This window comes from Beta vulgaris, chromosome 2 (genome assembly GCF_026745355.1).
Source record: "Beta vulgaris subsp. vulgaris cultivar EL10 chromosome 2, EL10.2, whole genome shotgun sequence".
In the NCBI taxonomy this organism is placed as follows: domain Eukaryota; kingdom Viridiplantae; phylum Streptophyta; class Magnoliopsida; order Caryophyllales; family Amaranthaceae; genus Beta; species Beta vulgaris.
This window is the reverse complement of record NC_079203.1, coordinates 54,102,612-54,125,740: the sequence shown is the minus strand read 5'-3', so window position 1 is coordinate 54,125,740 and position 23,129 is coordinate 54,102,612. Positions and strand designations below refer to the sequence as shown.

The 23,129-nt window shown below is 35.3% G+C and overlaps 2 protein-coding genes across 8 annotated transcripts; both read left to right on the top strand.

Annotated features, from left to right (window-relative positions):
- Positions 1 to 8,982: 8,982 nt before the first annotated feature.
- Positions 8,983 to 15,256, top strand: LOC104904667 (ultraviolet-B receptor UVR8). Of its 6 annotated transcripts, none has more exons than XR_007271666.2 (13): positions 8,983 to 9,143; positions 9,247 to 9,472; positions 10,030 to 10,103; positions 10,600 to 10,684; positions 10,773 to 10,904; positions 11,002 to 11,238; positions 11,563 to 11,790; positions 12,051 to 12,094; positions 13,650 to 13,832; positions 14,072 to 14,162; positions 14,465 to 14,512; positions 14,596 to 14,636; positions 14,770 to 14,874. XR_007271666.2 is itself a non-coding variant. In XM_010693027.4 (12 exons), exons 2-12 carry the CDS (start codon positions 9,256 to 9,258, stop codon positions 14,890 to 14,892), a joined length of 1,452 nt encoding a protein of 483 aa, XP_010691329.1. In that variant the 5' UTR covers positions 8,983 to 9,143; positions 9,247 to 9,255; the 3' UTR covers positions 14,893 to 15,256. The 6 variants fall into 6 exon arrangements, 4 of the variants coding, with proteins under 4 accessions (XP_010691329.1, XP_019107318.1, XP_010691312.1 ...); XR_791634.4 differs by having other exon boundaries at positions 14,593 to 14,636; XM_010693027.4 differs by lacking the exon at positions 14,465 to 14,512 and having other exon boundaries at positions 11,569 to 11,790; positions 14,593 to 14,636; positions 14,770 to 15,256.
- Positions 14,790 to 21,613, top strand: LOC104904693 (hypothetical protein At1g04090). 2 transcript variants are annotated; one of them, XM_057392812.1, is made up of 4 exons: positions 14,790 to 14,930; positions 19,232 to 19,339; positions 19,447 to 20,305; positions 20,745 to 21,613. In XM_057392812.1, the coding sequence occupies exons 2-4, from the start codon at positions 19,325 to 19,327 to the stop codon at positions 21,275 to 21,277; spliced, it is 1,407 nt and encodes a 468-aa protein (XP_057248795.1). In that variant the 5' UTR covers positions 14,790 to 14,930; positions 19,232 to 19,324; the 3' UTR covers positions 21,278 to 21,613. The 2 variants fall into 2 exon arrangements, with proteins under 2 accessions (XP_057248795.1, XP_057248796.1); XM_057392813.1 differs by lacking the exon at positions 14,790 to 14,930 and adding an exon at positions 17,161 to 18,153 and having other exon boundaries at positions 19,232 to 20,305.
- Positions 21,614 to 23,129: the final 1,516 nt, after the last annotated feature.

The window sequence follows — 23,129 nt, the reverse complement described above, 5'->3', positions numbered from 1 at the left end:
TTATGGATAATGCTTGTGTTCTACAATAGATTTTTCATTTCTAATTTTAGCACTATTGATGAGTAAAAAAAAATCTTACAAAATATTCTTATGAAGTATAAGAAAATTCATAATAATGTGGGATTTTATTCAATTCGTCCTATTGAATATGTTATGAAATTTTTTTTTTTTTTAAATTTTTACCAATATGTAATTAAAGATATTAATAACATTAAGAGGTCAGAACCAATCAGCAATTTCCAATCTATTGGGACATCCATGACTTTGAATGGGCATAACAACAACTTTTACAACCGTTTCAGGGTCTTTCCGTGGCTGTACCACAAAAGCATAAATGGTGATTTGATGGCATTATGGGGAAATACAGATGGTGCGAAGCACCTGAGACGCATTATAAGTTGTGTCGTACACCATAGGAAGGTTTTCGGCAAAAAATATGACTGGGCCACGAGGAGCACTAAAAGCATCAAAATTGAAGGCTAAGTCACAGTTTTAGACGTCCCCAGGACCCGTGCACCGAATGTCGTCTCATACCTCAAGGGGACATGAGATGGTATATTAAGGATATCCACGACTTTGAACAGGCATAAGAACAACTTTTACAACCGTTTCGGGGTAATTTCGTGGCTATACCACAAAATCACAAGTGGGTGGTTTGATGGGAGTCTGGGGTAATTCAGATGGTGAGAAACACCCCATGATGCACTATAAGTCGTGTCGCACCCGTAGAATGGTTTTCGACGAAATATATGACCGGGTTCGAAAGAGCCCTAAAACGATCAAAATTAAAGTCTATAAGTCACGGTTTTCTACGTCCTCGAGACCCGTGCACCGAATGTCGTGGCATGCCTTGAGGGGACATGGAATGATATATTGAGGACATCCACGATTTTGAACGGGCATAAGAACAACTTTTACGACTGTTTCGGGGTAATTCCGTGGCTACACCACAAAATCACAAATTGGTGGTTTGATGGCATTCTGGGGCAATTTAGATGGTGCGAAATACCCCGAGATTCATTATAAGTTGTGCCACACCCCATAGGAAGGTTTTTTTTAGGAAAAATATGACCGCCCCCGTAAGAGGCCTAAAACGGTCAAAATTGAAGGTTATAAGTCACAGTTTTAGACGTCCCCGGGACATGTATGTGCACTTAGTCGTGGAATGTCTCGAGGAGACATGGGATAGTATATTAAGGACTTGCACGACTTTGAACGAGGGTAAGAATATTTTTTACACCGTTTCGGGCCAATTTTGTGGTTGCACCACAAAATCACAAATGGGTGGTTTGAGGGCATTCTGGGGGCAATTTAGATGGTGCGAAAAACCCGAAAATGCATTATAAGTCGTGCATCACTAATAGGACTATTTTTGGCGAAAAAAATATGACCGGACACGAAGGAGCCCGAAAAAAGTCAAAATTGAAATATATAAGTCACAATTTTAGACGTTCCCGGGACCTTGCACCGAATGTCGTGGCATGCCTTGAGGGCCATTATTTGGTGGTATTGGACTCCTCCAATTTATTACCTTCCCCTTCTCCTCAAGTAACAAAATTCATTAGTTGGTGGTAATGGTTACCATTCCATTTTTATATTATGATTTGAACTCGGTACTTATTAAATGTTTTACTATTTCCTTTACTTGTTTCTGTTTCTTTTGTATTTTATATTTTGAACCAAACGGCCCCTATATGTGTATGGGCAAACGTGAAAAAAATGGAAAGTGTAGATGGGACGGATCCTCGAGTCATGGAGTGTACTCAGGGCCGTTTTGGATATTTATGGGGACCTGTTATATAATGAAAATTGGACCTTTTCTTTCTCGTTAATGAGAGAAAAGGACCATAATTTTTCATAAAAAGTAGAGAGAATCAATACTATTTGATGGATTGATTTATTATTGATACTTATGAAAAAGTATTCATGACAATACTAAAGTTAAAGATATGAAAGGTTGAATTTTTGGTGAAAGAGATTGATAAAAATGATAAGGGATAGCGTAAATTACGAAGTATAGAGATGAAGATGTGGAGTGTTTGTCGATTATACAAAATATGATATTTTTCAAATTAGACCCTTTCAAATAAAACCAATTTTTTTTTTTTTTTTTGAAGTAAAACCCTATACGGAGGAGCTTTTTGCATACCCGCAACTAGGTTCTGAGGCCCTCAGGGCTGAGTGTACTTGATGATCAATGTTAAAGCTTGAGTATGAAGCGTGCCACATGACATACCTCATTCGATTATGACATGACACGACGTCGGCAATGCTTTAGAATCTTCTTTCTATTGTTTTGATACCTATCAACCAACGTCGAGCACATGATTTTGCATGTCAGAAGCCTTTAATTTCAAATAATAAAAAGGATCGAATGTGAGACACCAAATAACTTAAGTCGGTATACAAGACTTTTTTACTTTTTTATATGTCATGATTCAACTTATTTCAACCTTCTATTAATAATTCGCTTAGCATGTTAATTTTCATTCAAGAGAAGAAAATTATGTCATAGTTTTGAGATTATTGCTCGACTACTGATTTAATATCCCCATAATCTCTTCTCAATTCTTCATAGCCACCATCGCCAAATAATGTAGCACTTGTAAACGTATAACTAATAATCGCCCTCCTTTTTTTTTTTTTTTAAGGAGTCTGACTTGTAAACTTGATTAATTATTATATCTATACAAGGTGTTAATTCAGTAAGGTCATTCATCTTATCAACTTAAAAAAAAAACTAATAACCATATGATTACCTCGTTTCTATGTAATTGGTCAGAAACCATCAACTCATACCACTGAGGCAGTGATACTAACATATTTGATTGCCACGTATTCACACTATATATTGCTTTACGAGAAACAAAAATTATTAAAAGAGATGGTCTATATATTGCAGCAACTTCCACAAAAATAAAGAACCAACCGAATGGACATTGAAGAAATGAGAATCAAGTGACTCATGAAACATTCAATGATTTACCATATGTAAAATCCTATCTTCGTTTCATTTCCAACGACTTAGGGCCCGTTCGTTATCGTTTTTTGTTTTCAGTTTTCAGTTTTTTTGAAAACAAAAAACCAAAAACAGGAAACCAGAAAGAGTAATTTTCACTTTTTAGTTGTCAGTTTTCAAAATCATCATGTTCCCAATAAGTTTGACTATTTTTTTATTCATTATAGGACATATCATATGACTTTGAAAATCAAAAAACAGAAAACCACAGTAATATCGAACGGGCCCTTAAGGTGTGAATAGAAAATGTCTAATCGTTGCAAATAATATGAAACAGATGTAGTATATGAATTAATGTATGCGTATATATAATATGTAACGACAACATTGTAATAATATGCTTACTTTCCTCCATTAATGGAGTAATATATATAATATATATCTTCAAGACATGAACATAGTACATAGTAAAGTTGGGAAATTATAAGCTAATTAAATTTCTTTGCATCAGCATAGTTAGACCAGAGGAAAGTACCAATAGCAAACTCTCTCTTAAAGGCGATGTCTCCCTTGACTGATAATCCATACTCAGCAAGAAGCCTATCAAGAGTAATTTCAGGCATCTTTTGGTAGTCATCTATGGTGTACCTTGGGTAGTGAAGTGGCATTTGGAAGAATTTTTTTACTCCATTATTATTCTTCTGCTTTTCACTTTCCATTTTTCTTCCTTTTTTGAATTTGTTTAATTGTGATATGACAAATTTTTGTGTTTTAATTAGATAAATATGTATATGTATATATAAAGGATTTAAAGATGGGATTTTTAGACATGAATATATAAGAGTCTAAAATGTGCATGGGTTCTAAATGCATGAAGTAAGTCACAAATATGTGGTGGTGTACCATATTTTTGTAGCTCCTAGGTGCTACATGTGTTGTAGCATTTCATGCTAATTAAATGTTTTTCCCCCTTTCGCTTAGAGTGTACATACATACTGACATACACATACACATACACATACACATACACATATACGTACACGTACACGTACACCGAATGGCCAGGGCGAGAGAGTGATGAAATTGGAGAACTTTGATGATGTTTATGTGGGAAGCAATCCTACGTATTCATTTAATTTGATCGTTAAGGATAAATAATACATACTAGTATATCATATATGTACGGCACATAGTACTAGTACTCTCAATGTATAAAACCAAACACTTCCTTTAATCCATAATAAAAAGTTGTAAAGAATATAAGCGGAAAATATGTAAATTTAGTGGTATTTGTTCTCATGCCCGACCCTTAACATGTTCAAAGTAGGAAATGAAACAGGGTCTCACTTTCAAAGGGCCCCAAATTAAAAAAACAGAATTGCAAACATAAAATACTTGAAGCTGATAGCTAAAATATCTACAAGTTTTTTGAATTCGGTTCTTCTTGGAATTTATTTAAAAGATTTTGAAGAGAAAAGATTTATATATGAAAGACTATTTTTGAACATTAGCACAAGACCTCCATATTGTTCAGGCCGGGACTGTTTGTTCTGTGCTAAATTGCTAAACAGAGTCAATATATTTTATGTTATTATATAGTCTAATAAAATGGGTTGAAGGGCTAAGTATACTACATGTAATACCATCTAGTTGTAATTAGATTAATATGTAATCTACAAAAATCATTGCACCAAAAAGAGATGTATTGTACATGAGTAAAATAAATGCATACAATAGAGTATGTGTTTCCATCACAAACAAGACAAAAAATCGCCAAATAATAAATAATCTTCCAAATTATATTTTGTTTGATAGGAACAATTCAATTGTGGAAATTACATCTTGGTATGGACCACAATTATTGTTGTAATTGATAATTGCATTGGAGCCTATTTAAATACTTAAATACAATCATGCATAGGATCAGAAACACTGTTTCATTTTGTTTATGTAACATGAGATATAGCCATATATTGGATCTTAGATTAGTTGGAATTTTAATTATTGAATGATTGAATGATTGAATGATTGAATGATTGAATCTATCCTTTGAGCCACATATGATGTCTCTACCACATCATATATGGGGCTAAGAAATTGCTTGCTTGTATTGATATGATTTGTACGGCAAATACGTTTCTCTCGCATTACTATTTATAGATCAGAAACACAATGATGGTTTTGCTTATTCATTCACCGTTGTGTATAGTACTACCTCTGTTTTTTTTAGTTGCAATGATTTGACATAAAATAGAGAGGGAAAATGTCTAATCGTTGCAACTAAAAAAAAAACAGAGGTAGTAGTATTTTGTGAGAGGTGGCAACTGCAAGTAGGTTATTTTAGTTTATTTGGTTCGTGAGTTTGATTTGATTATATAGATCCTGTTTGACAATTATCGGATAGTTATTAACTGATTGTATTAGCTGATTGTATTATCTGATATAGTTGATAGTTGATTTGACCAGTTGTATGTATAAAAGTGTTTTGTAGATAGCTGATTGTTTTTTTGGCCCCCTTTCGAGAATCCATGGTAAGATGAATTTTCTTTGATGGTTAGTCTAGCTAGGACTAATTAAACAAGGCAAATCTTTCTAAGTTTCCTAATCCAATAAACAAGAATAATTCAAGGGTTGAGATAACACTCGATTTTTAGGCATAAACTTCAATTGATTTTCATTGATGATTCAACATTGCTTAAATACATCGTTTATGTCGTAATTTTCTTATTTAATGATTTGATAATTGATGATACCATAAGAAACCGAACACAAATTTCATAGATAATTTGTTAATAGATTAGCAAATATAAGTTTTTTTCCCCTTTCCGGAGCTCTTTATTTTTTCTTTTTAAGAAAATGTTAACATCTTTATACTTTTTTTTTAAAAAAAAATAATTAGGAAAGATAATTAGTACGAACACCAACCCCTAGCCTAACCTGTAGGGCACAATAGCTCAGAGGTCGGGTACAAGGCTAAACAATCCAAAAGTAAATTTCCCAACATATTATTAGGATGATAATCCGAACCCTGAAAAATACCCTGAAATTCAGGATGATACTCCACTGAACTGACACTTATCCGTTAACATCTTTATATTAACAATTACTAAACAATTCAAAAGAATAAAAAAAGAAGAAGAAGAGATTACTTTAATTGGTGGTTGACCTTTTATGAAGGGTTGGTAGCCTGATAGGCAGGCCCGGCTAAGGCCCTGTGCAGGGTGAGCGCCCGCACAGGGCCCCGCCTGCATATGGGCCCCATATGTTGCTTGCGTATATTACCGTATTGCTGCAATAATGTTATAAGGTGTTTGAATTGGCTCAGTGGTGGTAGCCGCGAAGTTGATCTTGGGATTTTGATTTCAATAGATGTCGAGTTCGACACCCAACTCCATGATGCTGCTCCACTTTTTTTTTTCTTTTGCCTTTTGTTTTATTTTGTCAGCCAACCACTTCTTCTCAACTTTTGCTTTTTGTTTTATTTTATCCAACAACCCTTTTTCACTTCTTTTTTTCTTGTATATCTTCTAAAGTAGATGTTTTCATATCCAGAACAAAGTTTTATGACATTTTCCCTTGAACTTGTCATGGAAATGTTAATATTAGTATATACTTGACACATTTATCCTTTTAAAAATTCATGAACATATTTTCCATTTTACCACATTGCATTTTATATATTTTTGTAATTTATTTTTCCAACTTTAAAGTTGTTATAAATGGGACATTTTGCTTATAAAAGCAAGAAAAACGCTTCTATATATTTTGATATAGAAACTTATACAACTAATATTATTTATTAATCAAGATGATTCTGTATTTTAAAATAAGAATGTTAATATGTTGTTTTATTATCGTAATCTTATAGGGGTCTAATCTTAAATTTTGCACAGGGCCCCTGTTTTCTATGAGACGGCCCTGCTGATAGGTATGGAAGGCAGAAACGTGTTAGAAAAAACAAGAGTTGTGAAACATAAATTGGGATTTATGGTTGTTTAGTTACAAAGTACATCCACTTACAAAGTTAGTGGCTCCTAGTAATTTCCATGATTATGAGGTACAAGTGCCCAAATATTATGCTTTGAGGGTTGTTCACGCAATTTTTCTAGTCCCCCCTCTCATTCTCTCAATTTCTGTTAATTCGATTGTATTGTAAAAATTATTGAAAGCATAACTTTAAAATCTTAGATGAATGTGAGTGTGACTACTGACTACTAACTTTTCAGGTTGGGCCAATGGGACCTAAGCCAAGGAGTTGTTAGAAGTCTTGATCGATGTCCAATCAGAAAAGTTAAACAATATGTTGATTTTATTCATAACTCCAATAAAAAATTTAAGTGAGTTTTTTTTGTGACATCGGGTAAAACAGAAAAGAAAATGATACGCTAGAAAAGAAATGCGAGAGATACGAATAGCGTGAGCGAGGTCATGAGCGTGTCGCACTTGTTTCCGAGCAACTTTGGTAATACAACACCGATTGGAGGTTGAAGCCAAGTCCTTGATATCTGCTAATGTCAACTGAATAGATTCCTCTTGTACCATGGCCGACAACAGACAACGAACAAGAACTGCTGAATTAGTGTAGATTGAAATATTCTCAAACCCTTATTGCTTGGACCATATAAGAGATTGGAGACATGCTAGGGCTTCAGGGCGGAAGGGGCGTGAACAATTTTTCTTCTTCTCGTTGTTTATTGGTGTGGGTGATTGTGGTAACCCAGGCTATACTCCCAATTTGTGTACTCGCTTCCCATGAACCATCAATGAGAATTTGCACATCATGGGTGCCATGTGTTGATTTTGCCAAGATTGGCAACAAGGAAGCCGAGGGGAAAGTGAGCATTTGCTCTAGGGAGTCGACTTCCCATATCCTAGTTGCTGAAGATGACATGTTGGTTTATGCTCAATTTTATTGCGCGTCGAATAACATCCAAGTCAGCCAGTGGTTGTCGAAAGATGTTATTCACAAATGTTTTTATATAATAGTTTATAACAATTTTTTATTAAATAAATCTAAATGAAACTTCTAACCTCAAAAAAGTTGGGATTTTTCACTAGGTACCCCTGAGGTTTTAAGAAATTCATGAGGTACCATGGCGTTATTAAAAATTCATCGGGTACCCTTAAATTTGCATATAATGTATCAGACACCTTCAAGAATTGATTGGTGTTGATTCAGTTAACTTTAATGATCTGACATCACTTGAACTCGAACCTAATTCGCATATTAACCCACATTATGCCAAAAACGTCCCTTATATAAATCCCTTATTTTTTCACGCGGTCAAAATAGTTTTAATAATGCCATGAAATATTAGGGTAATTAGGATAAAGATCAACTGATTTTGGGTCATTTAAGTTAACTTAATCAAAACCAATAAGTTATTAAAGGTGTTTGATATAATTATATACAAACTTATAAAGTACCCGATAATATTTTAAAATCGTAGGAGTAACTCATGAATTTCGCTGGTGAAAAATTCGAAAAAAATTTGATGTAGACTTCATACCACTTACTTGCACCCATATATACTCTACATGTTGACATCAATATAAAATTATTCAAACCCTTGCTTTTGGCATCACCAAATTTGGCAAAAAAAAGACCACCAACAAATCAATACATTTATAGTCCAAAAACAAGTTGTACCACTACCACTAATTTACCCCAAAGAAACAAATTTAAAAAGCACTCACAATCTACACATGTTAACTTCATAGCTCTCCAAACCACTAAAATCACTAATATTCAAAGATTCACTAAATAATCACTCAATTCGTACAATTTTTTTTTAAAAGAGTCAAATTTAATGATTGGTATAATCCCAAAGATCACGCCACGTGTCAAAATCTGAGTCGAACACGAAGTCATTAAAGAAAGAACCCTTCCAGAAAGTTCTGGGAAACTCCTGGCTAGAATTCTTCCTTGCATTTTAGCGGTTGAGAATTCTCCACGTGTCCTCTGACAGACGTAACAATCCTACGTGGCACACGGGTTACTCCGATAATGATACGCCCTCTTTTTATTTGTCCCTCTTTCTTCATTCCCAATTTCATAAAATTAGGGCAAAATTATTTCCCCAAATGTTCAAACAATCAAATTTCCCCTCTTTCTCTCTCCTATACAGTCTTCACCACTAAGTAATTATAAAGACCGACTTTCTCTCTCCTCAAAACATTTGTGGTAGGTTTTTAGTTGATTGTCATTGTTGTTGATTTTCTTTTTGTTGTATGTATAATTGAAATTTTGATTTTTATCTCTCTTAAAAAAAAAATTGGGGTTGAAGAAAGGTGCCATGAATGGTGGGGAAGCAACAGAAGGTGGAGAAATGGAAGTGGAAATGGAGGTTGAGGAGAGAGAAAGAAGAGTGTATATGTGGGGGTATTTACCGGGAGCATTGCCGCAAAGAACGCCGTTACAATCGCCGGTAATTGTTAAGCTTCCGCCGTCGATTGGAGCTTCTTGGAAGGATGTTGGTGGTGGTGGTTGTGGTTTTGCTATGGCTATTTCTGGTGATTTTCTCTCTCCTTTTGCTTGTATTGTTTGTGAGCTAGTGTGCTTTCATTTGAATGTTGATTGTAAAATTAGGGTTTGGACTTGTGGTTGTTTGGGGGGGGGGGGGTTGAAATAAATGTTATGAAAACTATGTGACATTTCTTTTAAGTTGTTTGATTACAGTGAATCAAGGTTGGTCTAGTTGGTTGGAGGCGCTCTTTATACTCTTGAGACGGAGTTCGATTTTTGTCCTCTGCAAGCCATATTCATCTTACCTTAAAAAAAAAAAAGTCTTGATCATAATTGGTGAAAATTGAACTTTTGAAGAAAAAGAACAAAGATGATGGGTTATTGGTCAAAATTTTGAAGTAAATGTGTTTTTTTGGGGGGGGGGGGGATTGATTGGGTTTGATATGGCGTGCTATAATGTGACATTATGGATATGAATTTTGGTGTTGTTATTACAATGTTGAAGTTTTGATAATTGCATTCTTTTCCAGCATTGTATTGGACGTCATTTATACTTTGGTATTGTAGTGGATATTCTGACTTGCGGTGTTGTGTTTTGATATAGATACTGGGAAGCTCATAACTTGGGGCTCTACTGATGATTTAGGGCAGAGCTATGTGACTTCTGGAAAACATGGGGTAATGCACGCCCCGAGTACTACTTCCTCTGTGTCAAAATAGTTGCCAACATTTGTTAACATTTGTTTTTTCGTGGTGTTCGATGCACTATGATGACCACTTATATCTTGCAAGATCAGTTTTTAGTTATATACTTCGTCTGTTTTTTTATTAGTCACTACATTTCTCTCTTATGGCACTTTGCTATTGGTACTACATACCCACTTTTAGTAACCAACATACCTACTTTTAACATGGTGTTGGGGGGACCCCAATTTTCTCTAAGTTTTCTACTGCTTTAATATGTGTGTCCAAGAGGTATGTAGTGATTAATGAAGAAGATAGAAATGTTCCAACTATTTTGAAACAAAGAACTAGAGCAGGGCAACTAGTTGTAGTGATTAATGAAGAACATAGAAATGTTGCAACTATTTTGAAACAAAGAACTAGAGCAGGGCAACTAGTTTTTCCCCCCTTTTCGAACTGACTCAAATGATGTACTGCTGGATATCTCAAGGAAACGCCAGAGCCTTTTCCACTCCCTACAGAAGCTCCCATTGTAAGATCAGCTGCTGGTTGGGCACATTGTGTCTCAGTTACAGGTATCACCAGTGATTTCTATCTCTTGCTCTTGTATTTGCTCTCTGTTTGAATCCATCTCCAATCAAGTTTTGACCTCATTGAATATAGATAGAGGAGAAGTTTATACTTGGGGATGGAAGGAGTGTGTCCCCTCCGGCAAGGTTTTTGGAGATTCTTCTCCTGGAGGGAACTTAGAGAAGGATCAACTTGAAAAACAAAGTTCTGTTTTTACAGAACAAGGTAATTATGGCCGGTCAATTACTCTTAGGCTAATTAAAAACACCTGCTCTTTAGCTGGTTGAGCTTTTAGACTTGCTTCATAGATGAATTTTGGCAGTTAGCCCTCGAGGCTCCAAAAATGCTAGTGGTAGTGGGTCAGGAACTGCTGTAGACAGTAAAGGAGCAGGAGAAGAATCTGTGAAGCGAAGACGAGTTTCATCAGCTAAACAAACTGCTGAAAGTTCCTCAGCTAGTGAAGAAACTCTTTCCGCTTTGCCCTGTCTAGTGACGCTTAGCCCCGGAGTGAGGATATCAACTGTTGCTGCTGGAGGCAGACATACTTTAGCATTATCAGGTAATTTCGCTGCATCAGCAGATTTTAGCGTGACTCTGCTTTCAGTAAGTGTCACCACAGGAATCAAAGTCAATGCTTGCTAGAGTGTGCCACATAGCTATACTGAGTAGGTGTAGCGGGGAAATTCTTTTGAAAATAAACTGCCAAATTGTAAATTTTAACAGAGAAAGTTTGTTAACCGTACGAAAGTTAGGAACTTTCTTTTTTGGGTGTTATTGTAGTCGATGATTGTCTTGTGTTGGAGTTATATGCAAAATTTGATTACTCAAAATGATGCTTTACTGCGCTTTATGAGACTGCTGATGGGTTCTATTTTCCGTGAAGCTTCAGATGTTGGACAAGTGTGGGGTTGGGGTTATGGAGGTGAAGGACAACTAGGTTTGGGCTCAAGGATACGCATGGTGTCATCTCCACATCCTGTACCGTGTATAGAGTCGTCTTATAGGAAGGATAGACATTCAACTTTAAGCTCGGATGGCATTGGATATAGAGTTCCTGGGACATACATCAAGAGCATTGCCTGTGGGGGACGACACAGTGCAGCAATCACAGGTGAGGATCGCATAATTCTCGTTATTTCTCCTCACATGCACTGAAAGACAAGTCTATGTCAATACAATGAGGTCTGAATCATGGATATTGAACGTGCTCATACGAGAATGAAATCAATAAAACATCCTACTAATTCTAAGCCTAGTTCTGTTCCTTTTTTGACATTACTTCTGGTCAAGCTGGAAGTTGGTGAGCAGCTGATTGTATGTATAGATTTTTCATGCTATACACTGACTTAATTATGTGATTGTATTGAATAGATGCTGGAGCAATTATAGCTTTCGGTTGGGGTCTTTATGGACAGGTATGTAAGAGATGCATATTTATTTTCGCTATGCTTGTTTGTTGCAGTAGAAAATTTCCATAGCAGCGTAGAATTATCGGAATTTGATGTTGGGCTGATGTACCTAGTGTCGACAAGTCAATCTTTCAGAAGTTAGCAGGAAATTATGCTAAATTCTTTTCATCCAATTTTAGTGGTTCCTTTAAACAGTGATTGCTGGTAACAGGGGGGTAGCTAAACATTCGTTAGTTTCTCTAATTAGTTCTCAAGGAAATTCTTTTGTTATATGAGACACTCATACTAGCTGTAAAGATTTATTGTTTCGTTTAGTGGGATGATAGAAATATACATCTTCTCTTACACGAGTTACATTTGTGCGCCACTTCTGTTTAGGAAGCAAAAGTTAGATGTGGGAGCAATCACAACAGTAAGAAGTGGCAGCTTTGTGCTATGAATTAACATAGTTTGGACAGATTATAGTGTTAAGATGGAGAAATTAAGGGAAGAAGATGACTTTGATTGATTAATAACTGAAAAAATAACAAATGTAAATGATATTCAAGCGTTTTAAGAGGCTTGATCCTCTCTTGATTGAACTACTATGAGTTCACCCAATTTCTCATCTATTTTCCACCTCCTTTCACATTCTAAGTTGCTCTATTCATACTACTTTCCCTAACAAACTATTCAACTTATTCCCCAAGTTAAATAAAGATACTACCTAAAATACCCTTCCCCTTAAAATATCGGTTCTTAGCACTTTGTGATGAACAGATTTGAGATTCTCTTTAGTAGTTGGATATGATTGTTATAATGCACGTGATGGTGAAAATTTTTCTTTTGAAGATAATGAGTACTAAACCCAAGATCTAAAGGAGGATAAAAATGTAGGAGTATATAGCAACGTGATAAAAAATTTTGGTATGGGATACTGAAATTGGAGAATGGAGAACCATGTGACTTTATATATGGGAAGTTATGTTCTTTTCATGTATATTTTTTAACAAGAGAATGTAACTTTGAGAAAATTTAGAACGTGCGAATCTATTGCCATGACAAATGTGTTCATTTTTGTGACTCCAGAGTCCAGAGTCTAGCTCCTGGAGTACTGTTTCTGCCAACACACATGTGTAACAGTCAGTTTGATGCATTGATCCTTGTTTGTCATCAAATCTGCATTACTAGTTGACTGTGAGACATTATTGGTTTTCATTCTCAGTTCCACTAATTATGCTTCACCTTAGTTATATACAATCTTAAATATAAATGTCATTTTAGTAACATTAGAAGCTCTTCTTATCTTATTATTGTACAAGGGGATTTTATACTCTTGTTTACATTCTTGGATATCCATTGCATCAACTGCTATTTGGTATGGTTATGTAGGTAAATAAAATTGGTGGAGAAAAAAGCCAAGTAGATGTTCAAGATGAAGCACACTCTAGCAAGGGATCAGATGATTCTTTTCTTCTAACTTTACTGCTTAATGTGTATTTGTTGTTAAAGGGAAAGTCAATGAAATAATTGACTACTTCTCATGATACAGTATTAACAAATTTTGACTGTGCTGTTGCAGTGCGGGCAAGGAGCTACAGATGATGTGCTAAGCCCTACTTGTGTTTCCTCATTGCTTGGTATTAGGATTGAGTCAGTAGCTGCAGGCTTATGGCACACTCTCTGTATATCTGCTGATGGTGATGTATATGCCTTTGGAGGAAATCAATTTGGGCAGCTGGGAACTGGTTCTGACCAAGCAGAGGTAAATCCTTTTCAAATGGATGATGTATCCATTGTCATCTATGCACGATTGTACATCATTGTATTTGTTACAACCCCTTCCCGGTTCCTGAGGATGTATTTACTGCTGGATTTTGTATCTATTCCACACCTTTTTGGATTATTTTGTTTGACATACTTTCGTGATACCTGCTAGAGCTGGCTGGCAGGCTCGTTTTTGTGGTTTATCAATAGATGGATTAACCTTTATATTTCTTTCAGACGCTCCCAAGGCTGTTGGAGGCACCAAGTGTAGACAATGTTAATGCAACGATTGTGTCTTGTGGTGCTCGTCATAGTGCCATAGTTACAGGTATTCACAGTACCATTAAGATATTTTTAGGGGCAATGAAGTATATATAAAGTTGATGTAGATTACTTGCACCTTCTACAGCTAGCTTATGTCTACAGCCTATAAGCATGCTACTTGGAAATTCATCATTGATGAATTGTTGGTCTTTGTAGCTTTTGTATGTACCAGAAATCTGTAGACCATATAATTACTGGGAATATCATAGTTGCTTGTTACAAAATGTAGTAAATTGGTTTTATGAGTTTAAATATCCATATATGTTCTGGCCAATATGCTTATTTTACCTCCGTCTCATGTTTCAGTGATATTGTATCAGCAATTCAGCATGTGAACTTGTTATGAAATTACAGGTTTCTTGTAGTGTATTAGTATCAGTTTGTGTTATATTAGAGCTAATATTTGTTGCTAATGTTCTGCTTCTTTCGTGCAGAAGATGGAAAAGTTTTCTGCTGGGGTTGGAATAAGTATGGACAGGTGAGCAAATAGGTCGTTGTAGTTCTTTTCTTCTCTTTTTCTTTTTTTTGTGGTAAGGAAAACAATAGGTTCCTATTGGGCCATAGCTGTAGTGTACCATGGTCACATCTAACAACTTGATTCTGTTCTGTAGCTCGGTCTGGGCGATGTGATTGATCGGAACATTCCGTCTCAAGTAAAGTTGGATGATTGTGTGGCAAAAAACGTGGCGTGTGGCTGGTGGCATACACTATTACTAGCAGAGTCTCCTACTTGAGCCGAGGACTTTGGCAAGTCTTGGCTCAATTTTGTTAGGTTAGCGTCCTTAGCAATTGTTCAAGTATATGACGAATGTGATTTATTAGAATCTATGTAAATACAAGAGCATAGGCATGTATACAGTTGTGCATGTGATCATTCATTCATGGGTAGGCTTTGATGTTAGTTTCAGTCTGCTTGCTTTTCAGGCGAGGTTGTACTTGTACTATAGATTTTGGGCAATACTGTACATGATGTTCATCTTGTTTGAGTTCTGAGTTCATCTCGGTTTGGGAACTCAGTGCAACATCATTGTAATTTGCAAGGTGGATGTTGTTTGTCCTGAGAAATTCTAAATAAGATCACTTGTTTTTTATAATCTACGAATATGATGTACCTTGTTTGTATCAAAATATTGGGTCAACATTTTTTTCAATAATGTTTTTTAATAAGGAGAAACCTCGACAAGTTGTTAGGTTAGCGTCCTTGGCAATTATTCGAGTACATGACGAATGTGATTTATTAGAAATAGAATCTATGTAAATACAAAGAGCATAAGCATGTATAGAGTTGTGCATGTGATCATTCATTCATGGGTAAGCTTTGATGTTAGTTTCAGTCTGTTTGCTTTACAGGCGAGGTTGTACTTGTACTATAAATTTCATGAAATCCTGTACATGATGTTCATCTTGTCTGAGTTCATCTCGGTTTGGGAACTCATCGCAATGTCATTGTAAATTGCGAGGTGGATTCTATTTGTCCTGAAAAATTCTAAATAAGATCACTTATTTTTAAAATCTACGAATATGATGTACCTGGTGTGTATCAAAATATTAGTCAATATTTTTTTAATAAGAAAAGGAGAAATCTTGACAAGTTGGAGAAAATAAAGGGGATCTCAAATTGACAAAGGTGAAAATCGATTCAGAACCTCTTGAAATCGGAAAAAAAGTTCTAACCAGTAACTACTAGACTATCACTCACTCTTATATTAGTTAACATATGTTACGACTCTCACTATATAACATGTACCATGTAACTTGTCCTATTAAAACATATGGTGATTTTATTGAATTGAGACTTGTCAAGGTTAACTAATTCATTTATGCGTTAGATTATGGGAAGTACAATAAGTTCTAGTGGAGTTAATCCTAGGGCTTTACAAGCTATGTTTTCAGGTAAGACACACCATATCTCTGAAGGACTACCAATTGAGTATCATAGGTGTAATGTGTAAGTGGAATTTTTTCTGATAGGATCTACATTAGGATTTTAGATTGCTTTATTAATTCTACAAAGCTTAATTTATGAAAATGTGTTGTCTAGGATCAGCTTTGAGGAGATAGTGATTATTAGCAGAGAATATTTTTGTTTCGTAATCGATTCGTTTGGTATTTGAATATGTATTTCCTTTATTAGAATTAGATTAATGAAGTTCCGTTAATGCCATTATTTCAGGCTTTTAGCATATCTTATTTGTTTTCGAGTCAGTAAATACTAATAATTACTATAATTAAATTCAATTATTTTGAGCTGAATACATTGCTTAGGTTTCTTTTTAGCTAATATAATGTATATTCTTCTTATATATCTAATTCTGCATTTCTATTAATCAGTATATTGAAGTTCTTTTTATTAATTCGGAGCCCTTGGGTTTCGTTGCTTATTTAAAACTTTTAACAAGTTGATAACCAAAAAAGCATAAACAATAAGACTTTTGCATATATTGAAATTATAGCAAATAAATAGTACAAGTGTTGAGAAACACTAGGTTTATCATAATTATTTTTGTCACTAAGAATCAATGTTGAATTAGTTGATTGGGACCTTCCTTCCACCCTTGTGATAAGGGTTTGATTTTAGTGGGAATTTCAACTCTCCTGATCAAAGATACCACTTATACAAGGAATATTCATTTTACCTTAAAAAAAGAAAGAATTTCGTGAATTTGTAATGTATTCCATTTTGCAATGAGAAATATTACCTCTTCTTTGTTTTTATTTTTATTTTACTATTGTAACTCACACGTCTTTGCTATTAATTGTGACTTTGAGTTTGATGTAGTAATGGAAAAATGTTTTACCATAACAAATTAAATATAAACCTCCTGATCAAAACAATAAAATAAAATGGAACCTTTTTTAAGAGTATAAAATAAAATTTTGGAAAATTCCACTTGATACGATTGTAATTTGGGCTTTTTCATTGGATCCAATTTTTTTTAGAATTCTATGTATATATTTTCATCTATATGAACCACGAAAGGCATATTAAATACAAAGAAAGGGAGGGGGGATTCGAACATGTAACCTATCGTTCACAACACCTCACTTAGAATTGGGCATGGGCCGGGCCTGTTCACGAGCTCGGCCCGCGGGCTTGGGGAAATGGCGGGTCAAGCTTGAAATTTCCAAATTTTGTCCGCGGCTCGGCCTAGGCCCACGGGGTCGCAGGTTGGGCTCGTGCCTCCCGCGGGCATGGCCTATGTTTTATGGTGTTTTTTTTGTATTTTTGACAGTTTTAGGCTAAAAAACAAAGGAAAAGAGCATTCGGGGTTCGGCCGCAAGCTGGCCCATGCGGGATCGTGCAGGTGCGGGTCTGAAATAAAATTTCTTGACCGTGACAGGCCCGCGGCCCACGTAGCGAACAACAGGCCGGGCCTCGAGCGGGCTCGTGCCGGCTCACGTGCTGGTCCGGCCCATGCCAACCTCTAAGTCCTCACTTAACCATTAGGCCAAGACATTCTTAATTTTTTTTTGGATTTTATATGATACTACTATAATATGGACTCATTTTGTAGCGTAACATTATTGTTAAACAAAACTAAAACCACCCCATTTAAAGAAGAAGAAGAGGAAGATAAATAATTAGATCCAATTTTAACCATCTCTCTCCTCTATATTTTCATGGCGCCATCATCAAAATTCATAACAAACCCCCCCAAATTAATAGTGGAAATGTATGTAACAAGACAGTAAATCTTAAAACTTCGACCTAAACAATCCCAGTTTTTAAGAAATCATATAAAACCCTCCAATCAAATTCCTGAAATTCTGATTTCATTAACTCCCTCATTGTGGAAAATCCAATATCATTATAGGTAAAAAAGGAAAAAAAGAACAAGAAAAAAATGGGTTTGTTGAATTTGAGACAGAGTTAATGGGGGAGAGATTGAGGAAGACGTTTGCATGCCACCGCATTGATGCAAATAACTCTATAAATCTTTCCCCTTCATTTACTACTTTCTTATTGCCAGCTCAATTGCCTAATTGGCCTGATGGTATATTTTTTTAAAACTTGTAATCTTAATTTATTTTTGTTTTGGTTAACTAGTCCTCTATTGTTTAATTATGCATAATGTGTATGTGGCTGTGGCTATTGTTCGGATTCGGATACTCATGTCTGATACGAGTATGTGTCTAAGTGTCCAACTGGGCTATCGTGTAGAACTTTTTAGTTTTTTTGGCCCAAAATGAAGTCTCCAAGATTCCTAGCCATGTCCATGTGTCGAGAATCTAATACGGGTTCTTTGGGTTCTTGAGGTGAAACGACGAGTCTGAACAATATAGGCATGTGGGTTGTTGTTAAAATAGTGAAATCCCATATAAAATGAACTATAGCCTTGTTTTTGTAATTTTTGTTGTTTGTGTTATGTAGTAATATGGTAGGCAATGTTACTTAGATATAGTGATTGCTTATTTGGTTAACATGAAAAAGCATGAAGAGTTTTAGGGGAGTGAAACCAACTGTCAATTTGTGGTTGACATACACGCACGAAAGTACAAATTTACACTTGTTGAAAGTTTCACTTCCTTAGTTACTTAGCTTTTTTTAGGTAAGTAGAACTTCTGATGAGAATTTTTGTTTCGTTGCACTCAAACAAACAACTTTGAACACTTATGAGGAGATAGAACTTCTAAGAAGTAGCACTTCATATGTTTAACTAAACGACCTCTAAGATCTTGGTTTAAAGTTGCATATTTCCGTTTTTCATGATTGTATTTAGCAATGTCTTTCGTCCTATTAAGTGATATTGTCACATCTACTGTAAAGGGTCTTTTTACAAGGTTCTAAGGTCTACTGTATGCTTCATGTCCAAAAATCATGAGATCTTAGCAAGGACAATATGCTGATTAGTTTTGAACTGAGGGTACACTTATTAAATGGTTGAAATATTTGATGCCAGAAGTTAGGAAAGCTGCAGGAATTTAACAGAACTTCAAATGCATCAGATTGATTCATGCTAGTGAAACTAATCTGAATTAATCTGGAAGATAGTATTTCATAGTTTTCTGATAAAATTTGACATGTATTCCTGAAGAATCACAATGACATAGCGTATTGTTAATTTTAACTAGGACAAGGGTTTGCCACTGGAACAATCAATCTGGGTGAATTACAAGTTGCAGAAATAACCAGGTTCGAGTTTGTTTGGGGCTCTCATCTTTCACATGACAAGAGAAAAGGTATTTCATTTTATAAACCCTTAGGAATACCTGAAGGTTTTTTCTGCCTTGGTCATTACTGTCAACCAAATGGCAAGCCTTTGAATGGATATGTTCTTGTGGCTAAGGACTCGCTGTCACACAGTCGTGTCAGTACAGACTCTGAAGCCATCTCTTCAGCGGCTCTTGCAATGCCAGTTGACTATACTATAGTCTGGAATTCTGATGATGGTATGGGTATACATGATCAACCGGGTTATTTTTGGCTACCGAAACCTCCTTTGGGTTATAAAGCCCTAGGGTTTGTTGTTACAAACCAGCCCGGTAAGCCTGATTTAGATGAAGTAAGATGTGTAAGAGAAGATCTTATTGATGATTGTGAGACTTGTGGTTTATTGCTTGACATGGTCTCAAAATTTCGAAAAATCCCTTTCAAAGTTTTCGAGACTAGGCCGTGTGATAGAGGTATGCTAGGGAAAGGTGTCTCTGTAGGGACCTTCTTCTGTAGTAGCCTATGGACTACTATATCAGAAATGCCCGTTGTTTGTTTAAAGAATAAGGACTCAAAATGGAAGTACGGCATGCCAAATCTGGATCAAATCCATATGCTAATTCATCATTATGGTCCTACCATACTCTTCCATCCTCGAGAGGTCTATTTTCCATCTTCTGTCTCATGGTTCTTCAAAAATGGAGCTCTTTTATTTAAAGCAGGGCAACAGCGCAATGGTGAAGCCATCAATGCAGACGGCTCAAATCTGCCTGGTGGTGGAACGAATGATGGCGAGTTCTGGATAGATTTTCCCGAGGATGATGATCTAAGGAAAATTTTCAAGCATGGAAATCTCGAAAGTGCTGAAGTTTATGTTCATGTAAAACCGGCTCTAGGTGGTACTTTTACTGATATAGCAATGTGGGTTTTTTCGCCATTCAATGGACCAGCTACTCTAAAGATTGGACCAACTAATATTGCAATGAGAAAGACAGGTGAACATAGTTTTTCTTTGCATTTTTTTTCTATGGATCCTTCTATTTCTTGAATATGTTATACCTTCACCTTTTTCATAACTTACACAGTATTTGTGTAATCATAGAAGTCTTTGTTGATGGCCACTCTGTTATCTCTTCGTTAATAAATTCTGTTATAGAGATGTGTTATGCATTATGATTTTATACCAAAAAATTTAGCTACTTAAATAAGTTTTCAATCCTAAAAATTGATTGTAGAACTCACAAAAACATCTGATGAACAGAATTTTATTGATTGTGAGATAATAGTAGGGGCTTAACTGAAATCTTTCCAAAACCATAGGGTACTATGAACACTTGAAAGGAATGTGATGATACAATGTAGGTTTCTAATGAACATGGGGACACAACATTAGAAAAAATTATGTGTTTCTGACATGTACTAACCAAACAACAGGTGAACATGTTGGTGATTGGGAACATTTTACTCTTCGTATAAGCAACTTCACTGGTGAACTTCATAGCATGTACTTCTCACAGCATAGTGGTGGTGCATGGGTAAGTGCTTGTGATTTGGAGTTCGTGGAGGGGAATCGGGCTATTGTGTACTCATCCAAGAGCGGCCATGCTAGCTTCCCACATCCGGGGAGCTATCTTCAGGGTTCATCAAGTTTTGGTATTGGTGTAAGAAATGATTGTGGTAAAAGTAATTTCTGTTTAGATTGTAGTACTCAGTACCAGATTGTTGCTGCTGAATATCTAGGAGCGGATGTTACTGAGCCTCAATGGCTGCAGTTTATGAGAGAATGGGGACCAAAGATCGTCTATGATTCGAGGAAAGAGCTTGATAAGATAGTCAAACGACTTCCACGAGTAGTAAGGTGTTCAATTGCGAACTTTGTTGGCAAGTTTCCGGCGGAACTCTCCAGGGAAGAAGGTCCAACTGGTCCAAAGGAGAAGGACAATTGGTTAGGGGATGAAAGATGGTAGAAAGATACCAATGCTAATATACATGGTGCACCTAGGAGCATACATCATGGTGGAGCATGCAAGTAACTTGTTGATGAACTTTTCCCCCCTCTTCAATTCAAACTTAGGTTGTGAATTGATGTAGTTTAGTTATTGATTAAATCGATTCGTCCTAATTATGTTAGTTAGGATATGCTACTTTTTTTTATGGGAATTAGCCAATTAGGGTATAGTATTTGAGCTCATTTATGGAACTAAAGTGATTATTTAGGTGACGTTCTATACTCTTGAAAACTATGTCCTATGTGCATTATTGGCTAAAATAATGAAAGAAAAAGAACAAACCATGTAACATTATTATTCTCCTTTTAACATTCGCGGCATGTTTGGTAGTTGGTCATAAATGATGGTAATGAGAATGAATTTGTGTGTAAATTTGTGAAAAATATCATTGTCCATTCCCATTGTAATGCTAATTTATCCTAAAGTGTCCACTTTTATTCTTGAATTTTCATTCCCATCCAATACCACCTTGTAGATGGTAATGAGTGGTAATGAAAATTTTTTCCCCCTTGGAGACAAAAACACAAGTTTAGAGGTGAGATTGCTTGCCCATGGAGAAAAAATGCCTCCCATGGAGATTTTAAGGGTGCTTCCTTAATAAAATTACACTAAAATTCAATCTCATTACCGCAATTTATTAACGACTATCAAACAGGTCGTCGAGGTATGATAAACAACTAACGGGTAGATACGTCTAATATGATTTTTTGTGTAACAAATATTGTTTGCGTATATAACAACTATTGTTTGTGTAGATACAAATATTGTTTGTGTTGTTTTTCTTTATTTGTTACATAAAACACAGACAATATTTGTTGTACAAAAAAATTGTGTTAGATGTATCTACTCGTTAGAGATTTATCAAACATCTTAACATTCTGTTTGTGGGGTTACTTTATTTGACATTTTTCTTTCTGTAGATTGTATATATTATAACTTGGAAATAGAGGGGGATTTTATAATTTATTTTATTAATTATTATGCCTCAATAGTAGCATAACTAACATATGTTCCACTTATAAAAAATTTATGCCCTATTTTTCTTCTCAAAATGATTTAATGACCATGAATATGTAAATTGTCAAATAATCTTATACTTTAAATGAGTAGGTAGAGAAAGGGAATGAGAGAAATGAAGAAAAAAAGTTTGAAAAAACAATATATAAGTTAACCAATTAATCAAATAATTTTTTATTGGAATCATTATAAAAAGACATGTATTGTGTATTATTGATCTCGAATTCTCGATCAGTTATAGTCGGGATTATTATTATTAAAAAGCCTTTTGGCTCCCTTTTTTTTGGAATGAGAGAATTTGTACTGAATTGAAATACAGAGAAACTAAAATATAGAGAGTAACTAAATAAAACCTAACTAAATTAAAAATAAGTTCAAAACAACATAACCTTTATCATCCGAACAATTTTGGACTTTTTTTCTAGAAAATAGAGATTTTGGTGGTTTATAACTTGTAAGGCTCATTCTTAAGTCAAAAGTACCACGCATTCGACATTTCGACTTGGAGATGCGCCCATCTTTCATATGGTCACATACTCGCATGTTTTTATCAACCATTGGCAAACATTATTTAACTCGATTTAATATAAACTTATGTTGATGTTTAATTTGACCTAGACTTGAGGGTTATTATAATATATAAGTACTACGTCACTTGATCATGATCATATTAGTGCTGTGATTAAGTCATGGAGATGTCAGCTAAGGTATTGTAATTAAGTTAGTACGCAAATTGTAATAAAATTATACCTGCATTTCTAAATTAAAAGGAAAATAATAGGATAAAGGTTGG

Coding starts and splice junctions, on each gene's coding strand:
- LOC104904693 (XM_057392813.1), top strand. CDS start 18,033: ATGGGGGAGAGATTGAGGAAGACGTTTGCATGCCACCGCATTGATGCA. Junction 18,154..19,231: donor ATTGCCTAATTGGCCTGATG/GTATATTTTTTT, acceptor AATTTTAACTAG/GACAAGGGTTTGCCACTGGA. Junction 20,306..20,744: donor TATTGCAATGAGAAAGACAG/GTGAACATAGTT, acceptor ACCAAACAACAG/GTGAACATGTTGGTGATTGG.
- LOC104904667 (XM_010693010.4), top strand. CDS start 9,256: ATGAATGGTGGGGAAGCAACAGAAGGTGGAGAAATGGAAGTGGAAATG. Junction 9,473..10,029: donor TTTTGCTATGGCTATTTCTG/GTGATTTTCTCT, acceptor GTTTTGATATAG/ATACTGGGAAGCTCATAACT. Junction 13,833..14,071: donor CTGGTTCTGACCAAGCAGAG/GTAAATCCTTTT, acceptor TATTTCTTTCAG/ACGCTCCCAAGGCTGTTGGA.